At 45.1% G+C, this 14895-nt stretch overlaps 1 protein-coding gene across 1 annotated transcript; it reads left to right on the top strand.

Moving 5' to 3' along the window:
• Positions 1-7122: 7122 nt before the first annotated feature.
• LOC137161219 (olfactory receptor 14A16-like) lies at positions 7123-9733 on the top strand. The gene is made up of 2 exons (XM_067560324.1): positions 7123-7195; positions 8889-9733. Exons 1-2 carry the CDS (start codon positions 7123-7125, stop codon positions 9731-9733), a joined length of 918 nt encoding a protein of 305 aa, XP_067416425.1.
• The last annotated feature ends 5162 nt before the right edge of the window (positions 9734-14895 follow it).

Genomic DNA, 14895 nt, shown 5'->3' with positions numbered 1-14895 from the left:
CATCGAGGGGAATCCAGCCAGTTCTGTGTAAACATCAGGGGGCCAGATCTGTTCCGGGAGTAACTCCTCTCTGGGCAGTGAGATTACACCCTGGGTGAGTTTGGTTCCTGTGCTGTTAGCAGTTACCATCAGAACAGCTAAGCGCTGCCCAGCTCAGGAAATGGGATACAGATTGTGTTTATGTCCATATCCCACCGGTTAAAATCTGCCCCCTCAGGTGCTAGTGACCAGTTCTGGGTGCGCACTGAGGACCAGCTAATTAACCCCTTGGTCACATTAGTGAATGGTTACCCACACGAATCGTCCCTCTGAAGTCAATGGAGCTACTAGTGACAGTAACCATTGGCCAGGGTGAGCGAAGGAGTCATGTCTTTAAAGTGCCACAGAACTCTCATTTTTATTACAACCACTAGCAGTTTAAAGACCCATTTCTTCCTTCTTCCCTCACATGGGGCAGGACCTTACCCTGAGATTGGTCCCACTGATTTTAATAGGGCTACTCGCTGAGTAAAATATTACTCCATGTGAGTAAAAGAGGCAACATCTGGCTTGTTGGTCTTGTGTTGATTTGGCATGGGCCAAAGGTGCTAATGTAACCCAGTCGCTGTGCAACATTAAACAGAGTTAAACAAGGTTTGGTATACAGAGACCCCAGCTTGCTTGGCACCATGGCATACACACCATTAAAAATATTTTAACCCTTTATTAAAGATACAGAAAAGAAGGAAAAGCAGTCAAAGTATTTGGAAGGTAAAGTATGAAGTCAGGCTTTCATTTTAACAACATCCCTCCTTCCCTTTCCCTTTAGCTGGAGAGAGTTTTTAGAAGGAAAAAACGCTCTTGTTTGACAGTTTCTTAGATGGTATCAAAGATGGTCATAGATGTCCTTTGGGGGAAAGGAAATGTTAGTTGAGATGGGCTGGAGCTCCTGTAGTTGTTGTTGTTGCAGTCCAATCCCATTTTATCACAGGTGGTTTTTAGAATCCAGCTGGAACCAGTAAAGGTGGTGATATCTTTTGTCTCTCTCTCTTTGACCCTGGTCTAGCCAGGACATCTTTCAAGATCAGGATGAAGAAGGCCAGGGTCCCAGGAGGAGGTGAGGGTAGCAGTGTCTAGTAGTCAATTTCTATCCAAGGTCTCTCTTTCCGTAAAGATTCCAAAAGAGACCGGTGAGTGGAATAGCCACTCCCTCATTACTTTGTCCACCAATGAGGCCTAGTTTCACACACACCAGTTTTGGTTCACTGATTTCTGATTCCACACTTTGCTTGTTTACCAGGCATGATCTTAACACAGTCCCTGATTTAGGCCTTTTTGTTTGGACTCACTCATAGAATCATAGAATCATAGAATATTAGAGTTGGAAGGGACCTCAGGAGGTCATCTAGTCCAACCCCCTGCTCAAAGCAGGACCAACCCCAGAAACACTCAGTCTTTCTGTCTCTATTTTGTACCTTTTCCACTCGACGTTTGTTCTTCGAGGCTATCGCGGCATCTTATGAACTTTCACTCACTTCTGCAGTTAAATTCATGCTTAGGGTAAAATTGTAGGCCCAATTATCACAAGAGGTTGGGGCCAGAAACTGGCTCCTGGTTTTGGTGTCCTGTGTGGAATGGATTGTTGCATGGGAGGTGGAGGGTTTCTTGTAGGCCAGTTAGTTCCCACCCAAGCTGAGTGACAATTTTATGGATGAATAGTTAATTCTTTGAAAAATCTTGTTTTGGGTCAACGTAAACTATTTGTGAATTTGTGCTGAGTGTGCCAAAGAGTTCTGTGAATGTAAGAACAGCCGTACTGGTTCAGATCAATGATCTATCTAGCCCAGGATCCTGTCTTCCAACAATGGTCAATGCCAGGTGCTTTAAAGGGAATGAACAGAACAGGACAATCATGGAGTGATCCAGCCCCTGTCGTCCAGTCCCAGCATCTGGCAGTCAGAGATTTAAGGTCACCCAGAGCATCTTGGCTACTAGCTATTGATGGACCTATCCTCCATGAGCTTATCTATTTTTTTTTAACCCAGTTGTACTACTGGCCTTCACAACATCCCCTGGCAACAAGTTCCACAGGTTGACTGTGCATTATATGAAGAGATACTTCTGTTTGTTTGTTTAACCTGTTTCTTAGTAATTTCATTGGGTAACTCCGGGTTCTTGTGTTATGTGAAAGGGTAAATAACACTTCCTTCTTCACTTTCTCCACACCAGTCATGACTATATAGACCTCTATCATATTCCTCCTCAGTCACCTCTTTTCCAAGTTGAAAAGTCTCAGTCCTTTTAATCTGTTGCATCGAGTTAATCATTTTTGTTGCCCTGCTCTGTTCCTTTTCCAATTCTAATATATTTTTTGAGATAGGGAAACCAGAACTGCACACAGTATTCAAGGTGTGGGTGTACCATGGATTTATGTAGTGGCATTATAATATTGACTGTCTTATTATCTAGCCCTTTCCTAATGGTTTCTAATAGTCTGAAAAATGGCCATTTATTCCTAACCTTTGTTTCCTGCCTTTTAACCAATCCACGAAAGGACCTTCCCTCTTTTTCCGTGACTGCTCAGTTTCCTTAAGAGCCTTTGGTGAAGGACCTTGTCAAAGGCTCTATGAAAGTCCAGGTATACTAAATAACTGGATCACCCTTGTCCACGTGTTTGTTGACCCCCACAAAGAATTCTAATAGATTGATATGATGCTGACTTGGAACTGCTTTCAGTTTCCTTTACAAAAATTATGCAAGTGATGGTGAAAACAAAGGCTGCTCCTCTGTCTCTCTCTTTCCGTCCCCATCTCTCTCTCTCTCTCTCTCTCTCTCTCTCTCTGAGATCTATTACAAAATTCTGCTATCTTTTACTCTCAGAGTCAGAGCTGACACCTCAGCTTGCTATGCCTTTCCCCACGCTTTGTTAGGTTAGGTACAACTAAGGTTATGCAGATTCTGGATAGGGAGCCCTGGACACTGGATTCATCTATTGAGCCACAGAATTAGCAATCTATGGTAGAAGAGCATAGTCCCCATAGATGGAAAGTGCTAGCTAACTCCCTTGCATGTTATATGGTGAGATCAATGCTGAAAAAAATTCTAAAAATAAGGCAAAGGACCAAGAAGTTTTGCATTAATCTTATTACACAGGTGATCTCAGGAACCAAGAACCCTAACTTCACTGGAATGACTCATAGACTCTAAGGTCAGAAGGGATCAATATGATCATCTAGTCTGACCTCCTGCACAACGCAGGCCACAGAACCTCACCCACCCACTCCTGTAATAAACCTCTAACTATGACTGAGTTATTGAAGTCCTCAGATCATGGTTTAAAGACTTTAAGGTACAGAGAATCCACCAGCAAGTGAGCTGTACCCCATGCCACAGAGGAAGACGAAAAACCCCAGAGCCTTTGCCAATCTGCCCTGGGGGAAAATTCCTTCCCAACCCCAAATATGGTGATCAGTTAAACCCTGAGCATGTGGGCAAGACTCACCAGCCAGACACCCGAGAAAGATTTCTCTGTAATAACTCAGAACCCACCCTACGTAATGTCCCTTCACAGGCCATTGGCATGTCTACCACCAGTAGCCAAAGATCGGTCAGTTGCCAAACTAGGCTCTCCCATCATACCATCCCCTCCATAAATGTATCAAGCTCAGTTTTGAAGCCAGCTCAGTTTTTTGCGTCCACTGCTCCCCTTGGGAGGCTGTTCCAGAACTTCACTCACAGCTCATCCTGCCTAAAATAGCCTTTCCCTGCTTGGCTTTAGCTTTCCAACTGGTGCTCCTACGACAGAATCGTAGAAATGAGTGGGTAGAAAAGATGCCACAGGAAACAATCATGAATTTGTCTGGATTGGAGGGTGATAATGACCCCTCCTGACCTTAAAACTTTTAGGTCTATACCTGACACAGTGAGTTCAGCGTGGAGCCAGGAAATGACTCTACCTTACATGTCGTGTGAACCCAGGCAGAAGAAATTGTTTGGTAATTTTACTTTATTTTTATAAAACGTCCTCCTTTGAACTGCACAGCTCCCAAATGTTTAAATCATTCATAAAAACTTTCTCCTCCTCCTCAGTCTCCTCACAGTATCCTTCACCGCCTTGTTTGTCAAGCTGTAGATCACAGGGTTTAACACGAGGGTGATGATGGTATAAAAAAGAGCATCACTTTGTCTACGTCCCGTACGTGGTTGGACTTGAGCCACAGGTACATAGCACAGGCTAAGCCATTATACAAATGGGAACAGGGGCACCTTAGAATTCAGACGTACTCTTTGTTAATATCATACAGATTCTAAAGAATAGCTGATATATACATGAACCGAATATACAAAAAGAACTAAAAGGGTTCGTATTTATTAACAGATACTAACGAGGGATTCTCAAAAGTGTCTAAAACCCATTGGGAATTCGGTGCCAAACAGTTGTGGCATTTTTTTAAACTGCCCTAGGTACCTACCTGCACCGTCTAGTGCCTACATAACGTTGTCCACTGGCCTTAGGGGACTTAGGCTGACGTTTGTGACTTAGGCTGACGTTGTTGAAGCAGAGTGCTTTGTGTCTGTGGGCGGTTTTCCAGCCCAGGGCAGGGACATTGTTTAGGCCAAAAAGAGGCAGAGGAAGTTGTTTGTGCAAGAAGATGGATCCTGGTTTTTTTGCTGCTAGAGACCCTGTGTTCGCTACCTGACTCCTGGCTTAATTCCCGGTCACTGAGTCCAGCCCTGCCCTGTTCCCAGCCCTGGTTGCTGACTGCCCTGGCTACAACCCCAGGCTATGGTTATTTGGTTTCTGACTCCGTGCTGACCCTGTTTCAGCTCTGACACCTGGCTCCTGACTTCAGAGGCACCCATTGGCCTCTGGTTCCTGGACACGGCACTGGCCGCCAGCCCAGATTGGCCACATCACGGTCACTGGTCCAGCTCTTCCACAAACCCTGTGCCTTTTATTTCAGAGACAGAGTGAGTGAGAGAGCTCCGTGGGAATCACCACTTACATTGCGTGGAAAATATTGCATTTCTGATTCCCGCTCCTCGGCCCCGATTTGAAAGCAGAACAAAAAGCTGAAAATGCAACGTTTTCTGCAGCAGGGACATTTAAAAAAATTCCACTTCACTAGGGGTGGAAATGATTTTTTTCCCAAAAAAATCTCATGCAGGGAGATGACCAAGCTGGCAAGCCACCGGGGCAGCTGGGGCTGCAGGCAGTGCACCTTACCTGCCCGGGTATCCCAAGGAGCCAAGCAACCCATGGCGTCAGGCTGCCTGAGAACACATCTCTCCACCTTTGCACCAGGCGGGCAGGCCAGGGATCCCAATTTCCTTTGCAGTGGAGAAAGAAGGAGGCCAAGGAGCTGGGCTTCCTTGGAGCCTGAGAAGCCAGACAGCTGGGGAGCCCACCCACCTATCTAACCACCACAAGTGCCAATGGGGATTGCAAGCAACCTGGCAGCACAAGAACTGACCAGGCAGCCTGGAATCAAAGGGCGATGGGCAACCTGGCTGCCCAGCAGGTGGGCACTTGGGGAGTGAAGAGCTTAGGAAGTTGACCATACTGGGGAGCCAGGCAGGTGGGATATTTGGACAGAATGGAGCTGGGACAGCTCAGGGTGTCAGTCTGGCAAGACAGGGATCTCTGGGAGCTGGCAAAGTGGGGATCCCTGGGACATGAACAGTTCATCAGGCTGAGAACTGGGGGAGCTGGGCACGCCATCCCCCCATTCATCTGTCATCCGCCCAGCCTGGTGGGAGGGGCTGGTCCAGAATATAAAAGAGATATCAATTAAATTAAAAAATATATTTGTAAAAAGTTTCAAAGCATATCAAATACACTTTAAAACATTTAAAAAATAGTAAAAAATATTTTTTTTGCAAAAAAGTAAAGTCTGAAATTGAACCAACACCTGCGGGGTGAGAGACAATGGGATGTGAGCTCCCCCATCACATGTCAGGAGCTTCCGTGTGCCCCCCACTCTCTGCCCCCCAGGGCAGGGCTAACAGCAGTCTCACTCCGGCCATGCGGCCACCCCAGCCTGGGAGTGAGGGGCGGCCCCCTCCTGGGCTCCCAAACCCACAGACAAAGCCCAGGGGGAACCACTCCCATTTACACTTGCCGGACACAAGGCTCTTGCTCTGGTTGTACAGGGGCTAGGAGACCCCAGGCAGAGTTCAAATAAAACTAAGTTTTGCATAAGCCCTTATTTACACCATCCACTATGAATTATTCCTCCACTGCCAGGTCTTCTCCCCCTGGTTACAGTTGGGGCAACTGAGGCACGGAGAGCTGAGGTAATTCAGTTGCGTAGCAGGGCTTAGATCACAAGCGCTCCAGGTGACTTGACTTCCTCTCTATAACCCCTGCTGCCTGGCTGCCCTTGTTATCGTTGTAGGCTGGGATTGTCAAGGCAGTCTAAGGGAGTTAGGCCCCCAAGACGTGCATGCATGCCTTACTCTCCCTAGGCTCCTTTACAAATCCAGCCTTCATAGTTCTGAAAGTCAAGAGAAGCCCAGGCCTTGGAAGATGCCAAGAGAGACCCAGGGCCAGAATTACAAAGGGGTTTAGGCATCTAAAGAAGCTGATAGTTGCCTTGTGGGATTTGCAGTAACACCTCAGCAAGTGAGGTGCCTAACTCCCATTGGATGACCATGGGATTTAGCTACCTGGCAGATTTAGGAGCTTTGGGAAATCCCAGTATATACCTGCCCCCACCTTTAGGTACCCAAATCCCTTTGTAAACCCAGCACACAGACAGCACAGAAGCTGGGCTGGAGTCAGGAAACCCTGGGGGAAATCCTAGGGCCTCTGCTAGGCAGGGGGTCAGAGTAGAGGAGCAGAACGGCCCCTTTTGGCTTTACAATGGATGAGTCTACGAAGTTTTGCCTCTGGGTTTCTGCTTCTGAGCTGTTCAGGTCTCTCAGGAGTGAGTCCCACAAGCCCTTAGGAAATAGACATGGGTAAATCACCTTCCCTCAGCATCGCTCCTTTAATGCCAGTGACGCTCAAAGCCAGCTACACACTGCTCAGCTGCAGAGAGCAACCGGTCTGAGTCTAGTTCTGTCAGGTCATGCTCAGAGTGAGTGGTGAGATGACTCTTACACACTTGTGTCTTTGTCATCTAAACAGATAGATAGATAATGACCGAAGAATCCTGGAGCTGGACGACTGGATTCATCACCTCTTCGGGAAAAATCCATAGTGGCCAGTACAGTAAGTGTGCTATTTCAACTAAATATATGTGTGGGGAATAACACACAAGGGAAATTTAAAGAACACGACTCAGAATTGCTGTCAGCACTCGTTAAGGATTTCACTGTTAAGTTACTCAAACAACTAGAGACAGTCAGAAGAAACAAAAATTCCTCCTTTCGAAAATGTCAACTTTTCATCAGAAACCCCAAACCCATTCTTTTTCCTCCTTTAGGCAAGTGAGAACTTCTAGCTGAAAAGTGCAAATTTAAGATGAAAACCAAACAGGATTGCTTGTTGAGTATTTAGTTTTCCAGCATAACAGATTTTCAATGAAAACAGACACATGGTGAGAAAAACGTTGTTTTGCTGTAAACCCAAATTTTCCATCCAAGAAAGCAACCAACAAACCAACCAACCAACCATAATTTAACTGAAAATTTCCAACCAGACTTAAACTTCAAACAAGGGTGGGGAAACTTTAAGGTTGGCTAATAACACCATAACTGGAAACCCATTGATTTGGTTGTATCTGTTTGATTTCTGTTTCAAATGAAAGTAAAACTGAGTAATGGCAAAGCTGATACCCACAGAATATGTGTTATAGGGACTAGGAGTTTCAAACCCAGTTTCAGAGTTGCACCCAGCAGCCAGATCTGTCTATTCTGACTTGGAGCTTAGATGGACAGGGAGGAGGTCACTGGGACTAGAAACCTCTTTGTCTAGCACCGTATCCAGGCTCCATCTCTGCTGACAGCTGAGCACACAAATATTGTAATGAGGTGCAGAAAATATACACATTGTAAGACACAGCCCATCCCCCGAAGAGCTCACAGTCCTAGTAGACCAGGCAGAGAAAGGGAGGGAGGGAAAGAGAGTCCCAGGGAGGGGAAGTGACTGGCTGAAGGTCATACAATAGGTCAATGGCAGAGCCGAGGACAGAACCCAGGTGTCCTGATTGCCACTGACCCGCACAGCACAGACACAAAGTCACAAAGGGAAACGATACAGCACAGCAGTAACTGAGCCATGCCACTAACCCATCGTCACACAGCTTTGTAAGCGTGGCTGGCACTGGGGGCCATAAATCAATGTGTGAATTGGCAGCAGGCCGTCTATGTGGAATCATCACAGCCGAGTGGCCGTGTCAGACGCTGGGTGAGTCTATGTCGTATTTCCCTGGCAATGGGACTGAGGCTGTGCTGGTGTTTTACAGTTTCAGTTTCAGATCAAGGCCCAAGCTACGACCCTGCGGTTGGTCACAGTAGAGGGACTTTCTTTGCTAGGACTGTTGGATTCAGCATGTACCTTGTTCCATCTTCTTAATGCATTTTATCAAGCCAGGCCCTGGTTCCAATCTTCACAGGTGTGATCTGACCCAGCTTCCAAGACATGTGCGGATTGACATCAGTGGGATAATGCACCGGACTAGTCATCCCATGCCCCGCAGCGAGGAGCCCTCACCGCCCCTGCTCAGTGGATGTGATCAGGGCTGTGCTCGGACAGTCACATCGTCAGTTACTATGGAGAGAGGAATCAGGGTCATTCCCTCGGTCATTCTAATCCTCACCGTTGCCCTTCTCCTTCCCTCCGCAGGCAGGACACAAAGTGCTGAGGAAGAAAATGTCCAACCAAACCACTGCGACCGAGTTCCTTCTCCTGGGATTCTCCAACATTCGGGAGCTGCAGATTTTGCACTTTGTGGTGTTTCTAGTGGTTTACCTGGCAGCCCTGGTGGGGAATCTTCTCATTATCACAGCCATAACCTTCGACCGCCACCTTCACACCCCCATGTACTTCTTCCTGATGAACCTGTCCATCATAGACATTGGCTCCATCTCTGTTGCCGTCCCCAAATCCATGGCCAATTCCCTCATGAACACCAGGTCCATTTCTTACGCTGGATGCATTGCCCAAGTCTTTTTCCTCCCCTTCTTGATGGGAAAAGATTTTTTCCTTCTCACTGTCATGGCGTACGATCGCTACATCGCCATCTGCCAGCCACTGCACTACGAGAGAGTGATGAACAGGGGAGGTTTTGTCCAAATGGCAGCCGGGGCCTGGGCCAGCGGTGTTCTCAATTCTGCCCTGCACACCGGGAACATGTTGGCAATCTCCTTCTGCAGAGGCAACACGGTGGGTCAGTTCTTCTGTGAAATTCGCCAGCTACTCAAGTTCACCTGCTCTGATTCCTATGTCATTGAAGCTGGGCTCATTGTCTGTAGTGTGGGCTTATTGATAATCTGTTTTTTCTTTTTAATTGTGTCTTATGTTCAGATCATCATCACAGTGCTGAGAATCGCCTCTGAGCAGGGCCGGCACAAAGCCTTCTCCACCTGCCTCCCTCACCTCACTGTTGTCTCACTCTTTACTTCTACTGGCGGATTTGCCTACCTGAAACCCATCTCCAGCTCAACGTCAGGGCTGGATCTCGTGTTGGCTGTTTTATATACTATGGTGCCTCCCGTAATGAATCCCATCATCTGTAGCATGAGAAACAAGGAGATCCAAGCTTCCCTGAGGAAACTGACAGAGTGGTGGTTATTGACTAAACATTAAAGGTCCATCTTTTTTTCCTTTGTCTGTGATTTCATTCTTTGTCTGTATAGAAATGTAATCAATGGGTGACATTAGTGTCTCTGTAAGAACATGCTTTGCAATCTCTTTACATGCAAAGGGGTATTTACAGTGGCAAAAATGCACACTGTAGGAGAGTAAAGAGTTAAAAGCTGGACAAATGGTCATGCCTAAGCTACAGGGAACGGGGTCAAGGCACGGGCAAACCTTGTGTTCGTTAATTGGTGTGAATTCTAGTTAAAGTCTGTTATCTCTCTTCTTTTCTCCCTCCCTGGCCATCTGTGCAGTGGATGTGGCTAACTATCACCATTCCTGCACAAGGCCAGGGTGGGAAGAAAAATTATTTTCCTTCCCCCCCAGCATGCCTTTATTTCAAAGAATGTTAGTGTAAATTTTACAGGTTTTAAGGTGATGTGCTTGACCTCTGTATGGTAATCCTGTAAACAACAAACAGGGGCGGGTATGATTGTATTCATCATGTAGTTGTTAATATTCATTTTATAGCTGTCAGTGTAACCAAATAAGGGTCAATGGGGAGTTGCTGGAAATGTGTACATTTACATACTGTTATGGATAAAAGAATTGTAAAGTAACCCCCCCGTTGCTCACTCATGGCGGCGAGTTGGAACGAGCAGGCAAGAAAGGGTTCCATCTCCCCAGTCCACCCTGGGAAGACCAGTTTGGTTATTTCTAACACACACAAACTCAGGTCAATGGAGTTACTGTAGATTTACACTAGTGGAAATAAGATCGGAATCTGTTTATCTATCTATGTGTCTCTCTCAGGTCTCTGTCCTGCCACCCATCCCTGGGCTAGCTGAGTACCTTCCACATAAAAGCAGCAGCCAGATCAAAGTCTAATGAACTTTATGAGGTCATTGGGTCTTCTCCTTTTGGGCGTATAAACTCTGTTTGTGTTATGCCGGCTGTTGGTTTATTGTTTGCTTGTGTAACTCCGAGGGATATGACTGTTTGAAATCCTAAGCTCTGTGTTGTGGACATATTGCCAAGCTGACGGCACATTCCTGCTGTCTCTCAGGGGCCAAGTGTTGTGCTGGATTCCAGACAGCTTCCCTGACTGGGACAGGTGTTTGACACCTGGCTGAAGGACCACCACGGACAGTCACCAAGAATAGGCTTTTGGGGGTCATTGATTTTTATGATCTGTGAATGAATTCTCCGCCCTGCCCCTGGAAAACAGGCAGCTAGAGAATGGAACGTCGCAGTTTAAACCCATGGCACAGAGACGGGGGCCTGGTGAACAGCACAGTTTTGCTTTCTGCAGTGAGACACCGAACACGGACACAAACAGGACAGACAGAAAGAAGCAAGAGGGAAGGAGTGACTCTACTGAGCCGGAAACTCTGATTAACATGGGACTCACGGCAGAGGTAAGATCAGACCACGGGAGGGGTCTGCGTCTGCCCTCAGCTGAGGGCATCTTCAGGACGGTGGAAATGATGCGGCTGTAGGACAAGAGGATGAGCAAAAATGGAACCAGCGAAAGGTACACCGTAAGGATAGTAAGAGCAACTTCATTCTGGCTGGTGTCTGTGGAGGCCAGTCTCATCACAGGCAGAATGTTGCAGAAGAAATTACTGATTCTATTAGACCTACAGAAAGGCCATGTAAATATAGAAAGGATGTGTCCAAACGCCACCAGGATACAAATGGTCCAGGAACCAGCTGTCATCTGAGCACAGAAGGTTTGGTTTATAATGAGGGTGTATTGCAGGGGATGGTATAAGGCCACATATCGGTCATACTCCATGACAGAGAGGAGGCAGCACTCCATGATGCCAAAGAGAGCAAAGAAACACATCGGAGCACCGCAGCCCACGAAGGAGTTGGTCTAGGTCTCCGACAGCAGGTTCACCCAGCATCTTGGGTTGGGTGACTGAGGTGTAGCAGATCTGCCAGGAAGGATAAATTCCTGGGGAATCAATACATGAGGGTGTGAAGGGCAGAGTCAGCGATCGTGACGCTAACAATCAGAGTGTTCCCCACCAGGCCCATCACATAGAAGGTGAACACCAGCAGAAAGAGCAGGACTTGCAATGACTGGAAATCAGAGGATCCCAGCAACTCTGTCTCAGTCACACAGGTCTGGTGGCCCTTCTCCATATCTTGAACACACTTCACCAGGGACCTGGGAAATTGAAAACAAAGGGAAGCACCTTTTGTAATAATAGATGTAGAGATGGGCCGAAAAAATTGTTGAAACTCTTCTCTTTTGCAAAATGCTGTTTTGTTGATATTGAAATAACTGGCAGAAATGTGCCGGTTTTGGGCAAAATGTTCCACACAAAAATATTCAAAACCTAATGTTTTGTGTATCTACTCTCCCATTTCATTTTGTTCCAGATTTTTTGTTTTGATTGTTTGACAGAAGCTATGAGGGTGGATGGATCACTTGATGATGACCTGTTCTGTTCATTCCCTTTGAAGCACCTGACATTGGCCACTGTCAGAAGACAGGATACTAGGCTAGATGGACCATTGGTCTGACCCAGTGTGGCCGTACTTATGTTCTTATTATTTGTATGTTCTATTACATTGTGAAATATTAAAATTTAATATGTAATACATGATTATATATATACATTATATATATACTTTAATATATTTGTATTTTACATTATATTTAATATTTTACTATATTGCATTTAATATTTATTATTCTATTATCATTCTAAAGGGTCGTTTCACTTCAACATGATAAAAACAAAACATTTCAATAACGTCCTTTTGAGGGTTGTGAATTAAATCTTTATTCAGAATTTCCATTTTTAAACGTATTTAGGTGCCTAGTGGGATTTTCAGGAGCATCTAAGGTAACCTTAGAGCATGCCTACCAGGTTTGTGTGTATTTGTGTACCCTATATTCACATTAAATAAAAGCAGAGTATGTGGATAGCTAGCTTGCTAGATAATAAAAGCCAATTATTGTGCCTTTTTGTTGTTTATAACTGTTGATGTCCAGATCAATGATTTCCTTGAAAGTATTCATTATTTGGTGTTATTCATCAAAGAATGTATGTGAATCTTTCCTACTCCATAGCTCATTTACAATAACTTCATGATAAACATTGTCTGTGAGCCTTGAGCTGTTTTGACTTGACACATTTTAGCATGCCCTGTTTCCCTTGCCTTTTTCGTTGCAATGGATTATTACAATTGGTTTTCTTAAAAAAACTAATTCAGCTGGTTCAAATTGTCATAACTTATTGTCCAAACACTCAATGATTATGAATTTAAAACTCATCTCCTTCGAATATTCGGATCTAAGGCACTGATCTAAAAAAAAAATATGGTGCTTAACTGTAACCATGAGAGAAGTACCACTGATGGCTTACAGCTAAACTCATGCTTAAGTTTGCTTATTTTTTTTTTTAATTAGGGGGTTTGTGTCACGGTGCCTGGAGTGGCTCACATCTAAGTGTGCTAAACTCAGGTCAGAGCGTCAGAAACCAGGGCAGACACCCCAGACTGGGGATATATCCCATTATTAGATTTCACCATGTCAGTAGTGAAAGTGTGCTCCTGGATCACTCTTTATCACTGTCTTGGTCACAGACGGTCCCCTTATACTCTCTAGCTTCTCTTTACCACCCAGACAAATAGGACTTTCTGATAAAGGGTTATGAAAACCAGAAATCATATAAACTAGATTCTTCCAGCCCCAAAGGATAGAGGGGGATTTGATAGCGGCTGTTAACTACGGTCGCTCACTCTAGATCACTGGGTGCTCAGGTTCTTACCAAAAACAGCACAGCACCCAATTCTTTTGTAAACTAACTACAGATTTCTTAACTAAGAAAAAGAAATGAGAGAATTATCGAGGGGTTAAAGCAGATAAAATACATTACAGCTGGATCAGATTGTGTTGTCTAAATGGTAGCAGAGAAGTCATAATCTGCCAGTCTCTTAGCGTCTTCATGAGTTCCTCAGGGTTGACCCCAGTGGATTTGGGGAACTCTGTCTTGTATCTGGAAACTCCCCTGGCAGCATCCAAAAAGATCAGAGAATCCCATCTAGTGAGTCTTTCTTTAGCTAAAAACAGTCTATCAATCCCTTTCAGCACACCATGGATCTTGCTTTGGTCATTGAAAACAAACAAAGCTTGTGGATCTCCCATTCTCCAGTATAATGACCCATGCTTTGAAGCTAACTGTCTTCTCACTCAAAGTTGTAAGGCTCCAATTCTGGTTTATGGCCCATTTCATTACAGAGATATAGCTAATGCATTTAGTGACAATAATCCAGAGCATTCCATTTGTTTTCATTAACACCACAAGAAGAAGAAAACTCTTCCTTAAATGCAAAACATCCTTTGATTTAAGTCCAGGATACACACATGAGAAAGAACATGGCAGCAGCAGGCTAATTTAGTTGCACTAATACACATCAAACAAGATACATAGATAATGCAAACAGCCTTCAGCCAGCTACAGATAAACGTAGGCAATAACATTAACATTTAACGGACAAAAGAATTGGGACACTTAACACTGCCTTGAGGTCATGACCTGACCTCAGTTAGCTGCTAGACCCACAGTGCGGATGTGATTTTCAACTGGTCCTGTGGTAATTAGACACCCAACATCCATTGACTTTCTGTAGGAGGGCAGCACTCACCTCTCTTGGGCCAATTGCTTCAAGTTCACCGGTTCCATGAACCTTCATGTCTGCATTGCTGGGATATTCATGAACTCGCCTGACTCAAATTCATTTTAGAGGTAAAAGTATAAGTCACACAACTATGGTTTTATTGTTTCACCCATTTCTTCAGATGATCCAGGCTTTTGGCAGAGATAATCAGTGTTGTAACTCCAAGTTGTCTTTGTTGCCATGTTAGGTCATCTGTTTCCATAAATAGTGAGGCTCATTCAACCCCAGGCCACTGTCATTTGCTGAGACTCTTGAGAAAAGAGGTGACGGGTGACTGACACTGGAATTGTCTTCTCATAGAATCATAGAATCATAGAATATTAGAGTTGGAAGGGACCTCAGGAGGTCATCTAGTCCAACCCCCTGCTCAAAGCAGGACTAACCTCAGCTATATCATCCCAACCAGGGCTTTGTCAAGCCTCAGTTTAAAAACCTCTAAGGATGGAGATTCCACCACCTCCCTAAGTAACCTA

The sequence above is a fragment of the Emydura macquarii genome, unplaced genomic scaffold, assembly GCF_026122565.2.
Source record: "Emydura macquarii macquarii isolate MOO-44397 ecotype Brisbane River unplaced genomic scaffold, CSIRO-AGI_Emac_v2 contig_2287, whole genome shotgun sequence".
Lineage (NCBI taxonomy): Eukaryota > Metazoa > Chordata > Testudines > Chelidae > Emydura > Emydura macquarii.
This window is presented reverse-complemented; position numbering and strand designations above follow the sequence as displayed.

Bases quoted from the DNA above. Each gene is read 5' to 3' on its own strand.
- LOC137161219 (XM_067560324.1), top strand. From the start codon at position 7,123: ATGACCGAAGAATCCTGGAGCTGGACGACTGGATTCATCACCTCTTCG. The intron at 7,196-8,888 runs GTAAGTGTGCTA...TGGTGTTTCTAG, and splicing joins AATCCATAGTGGCCAGTACA to TGGTTTACCTGGCAGCCCTG.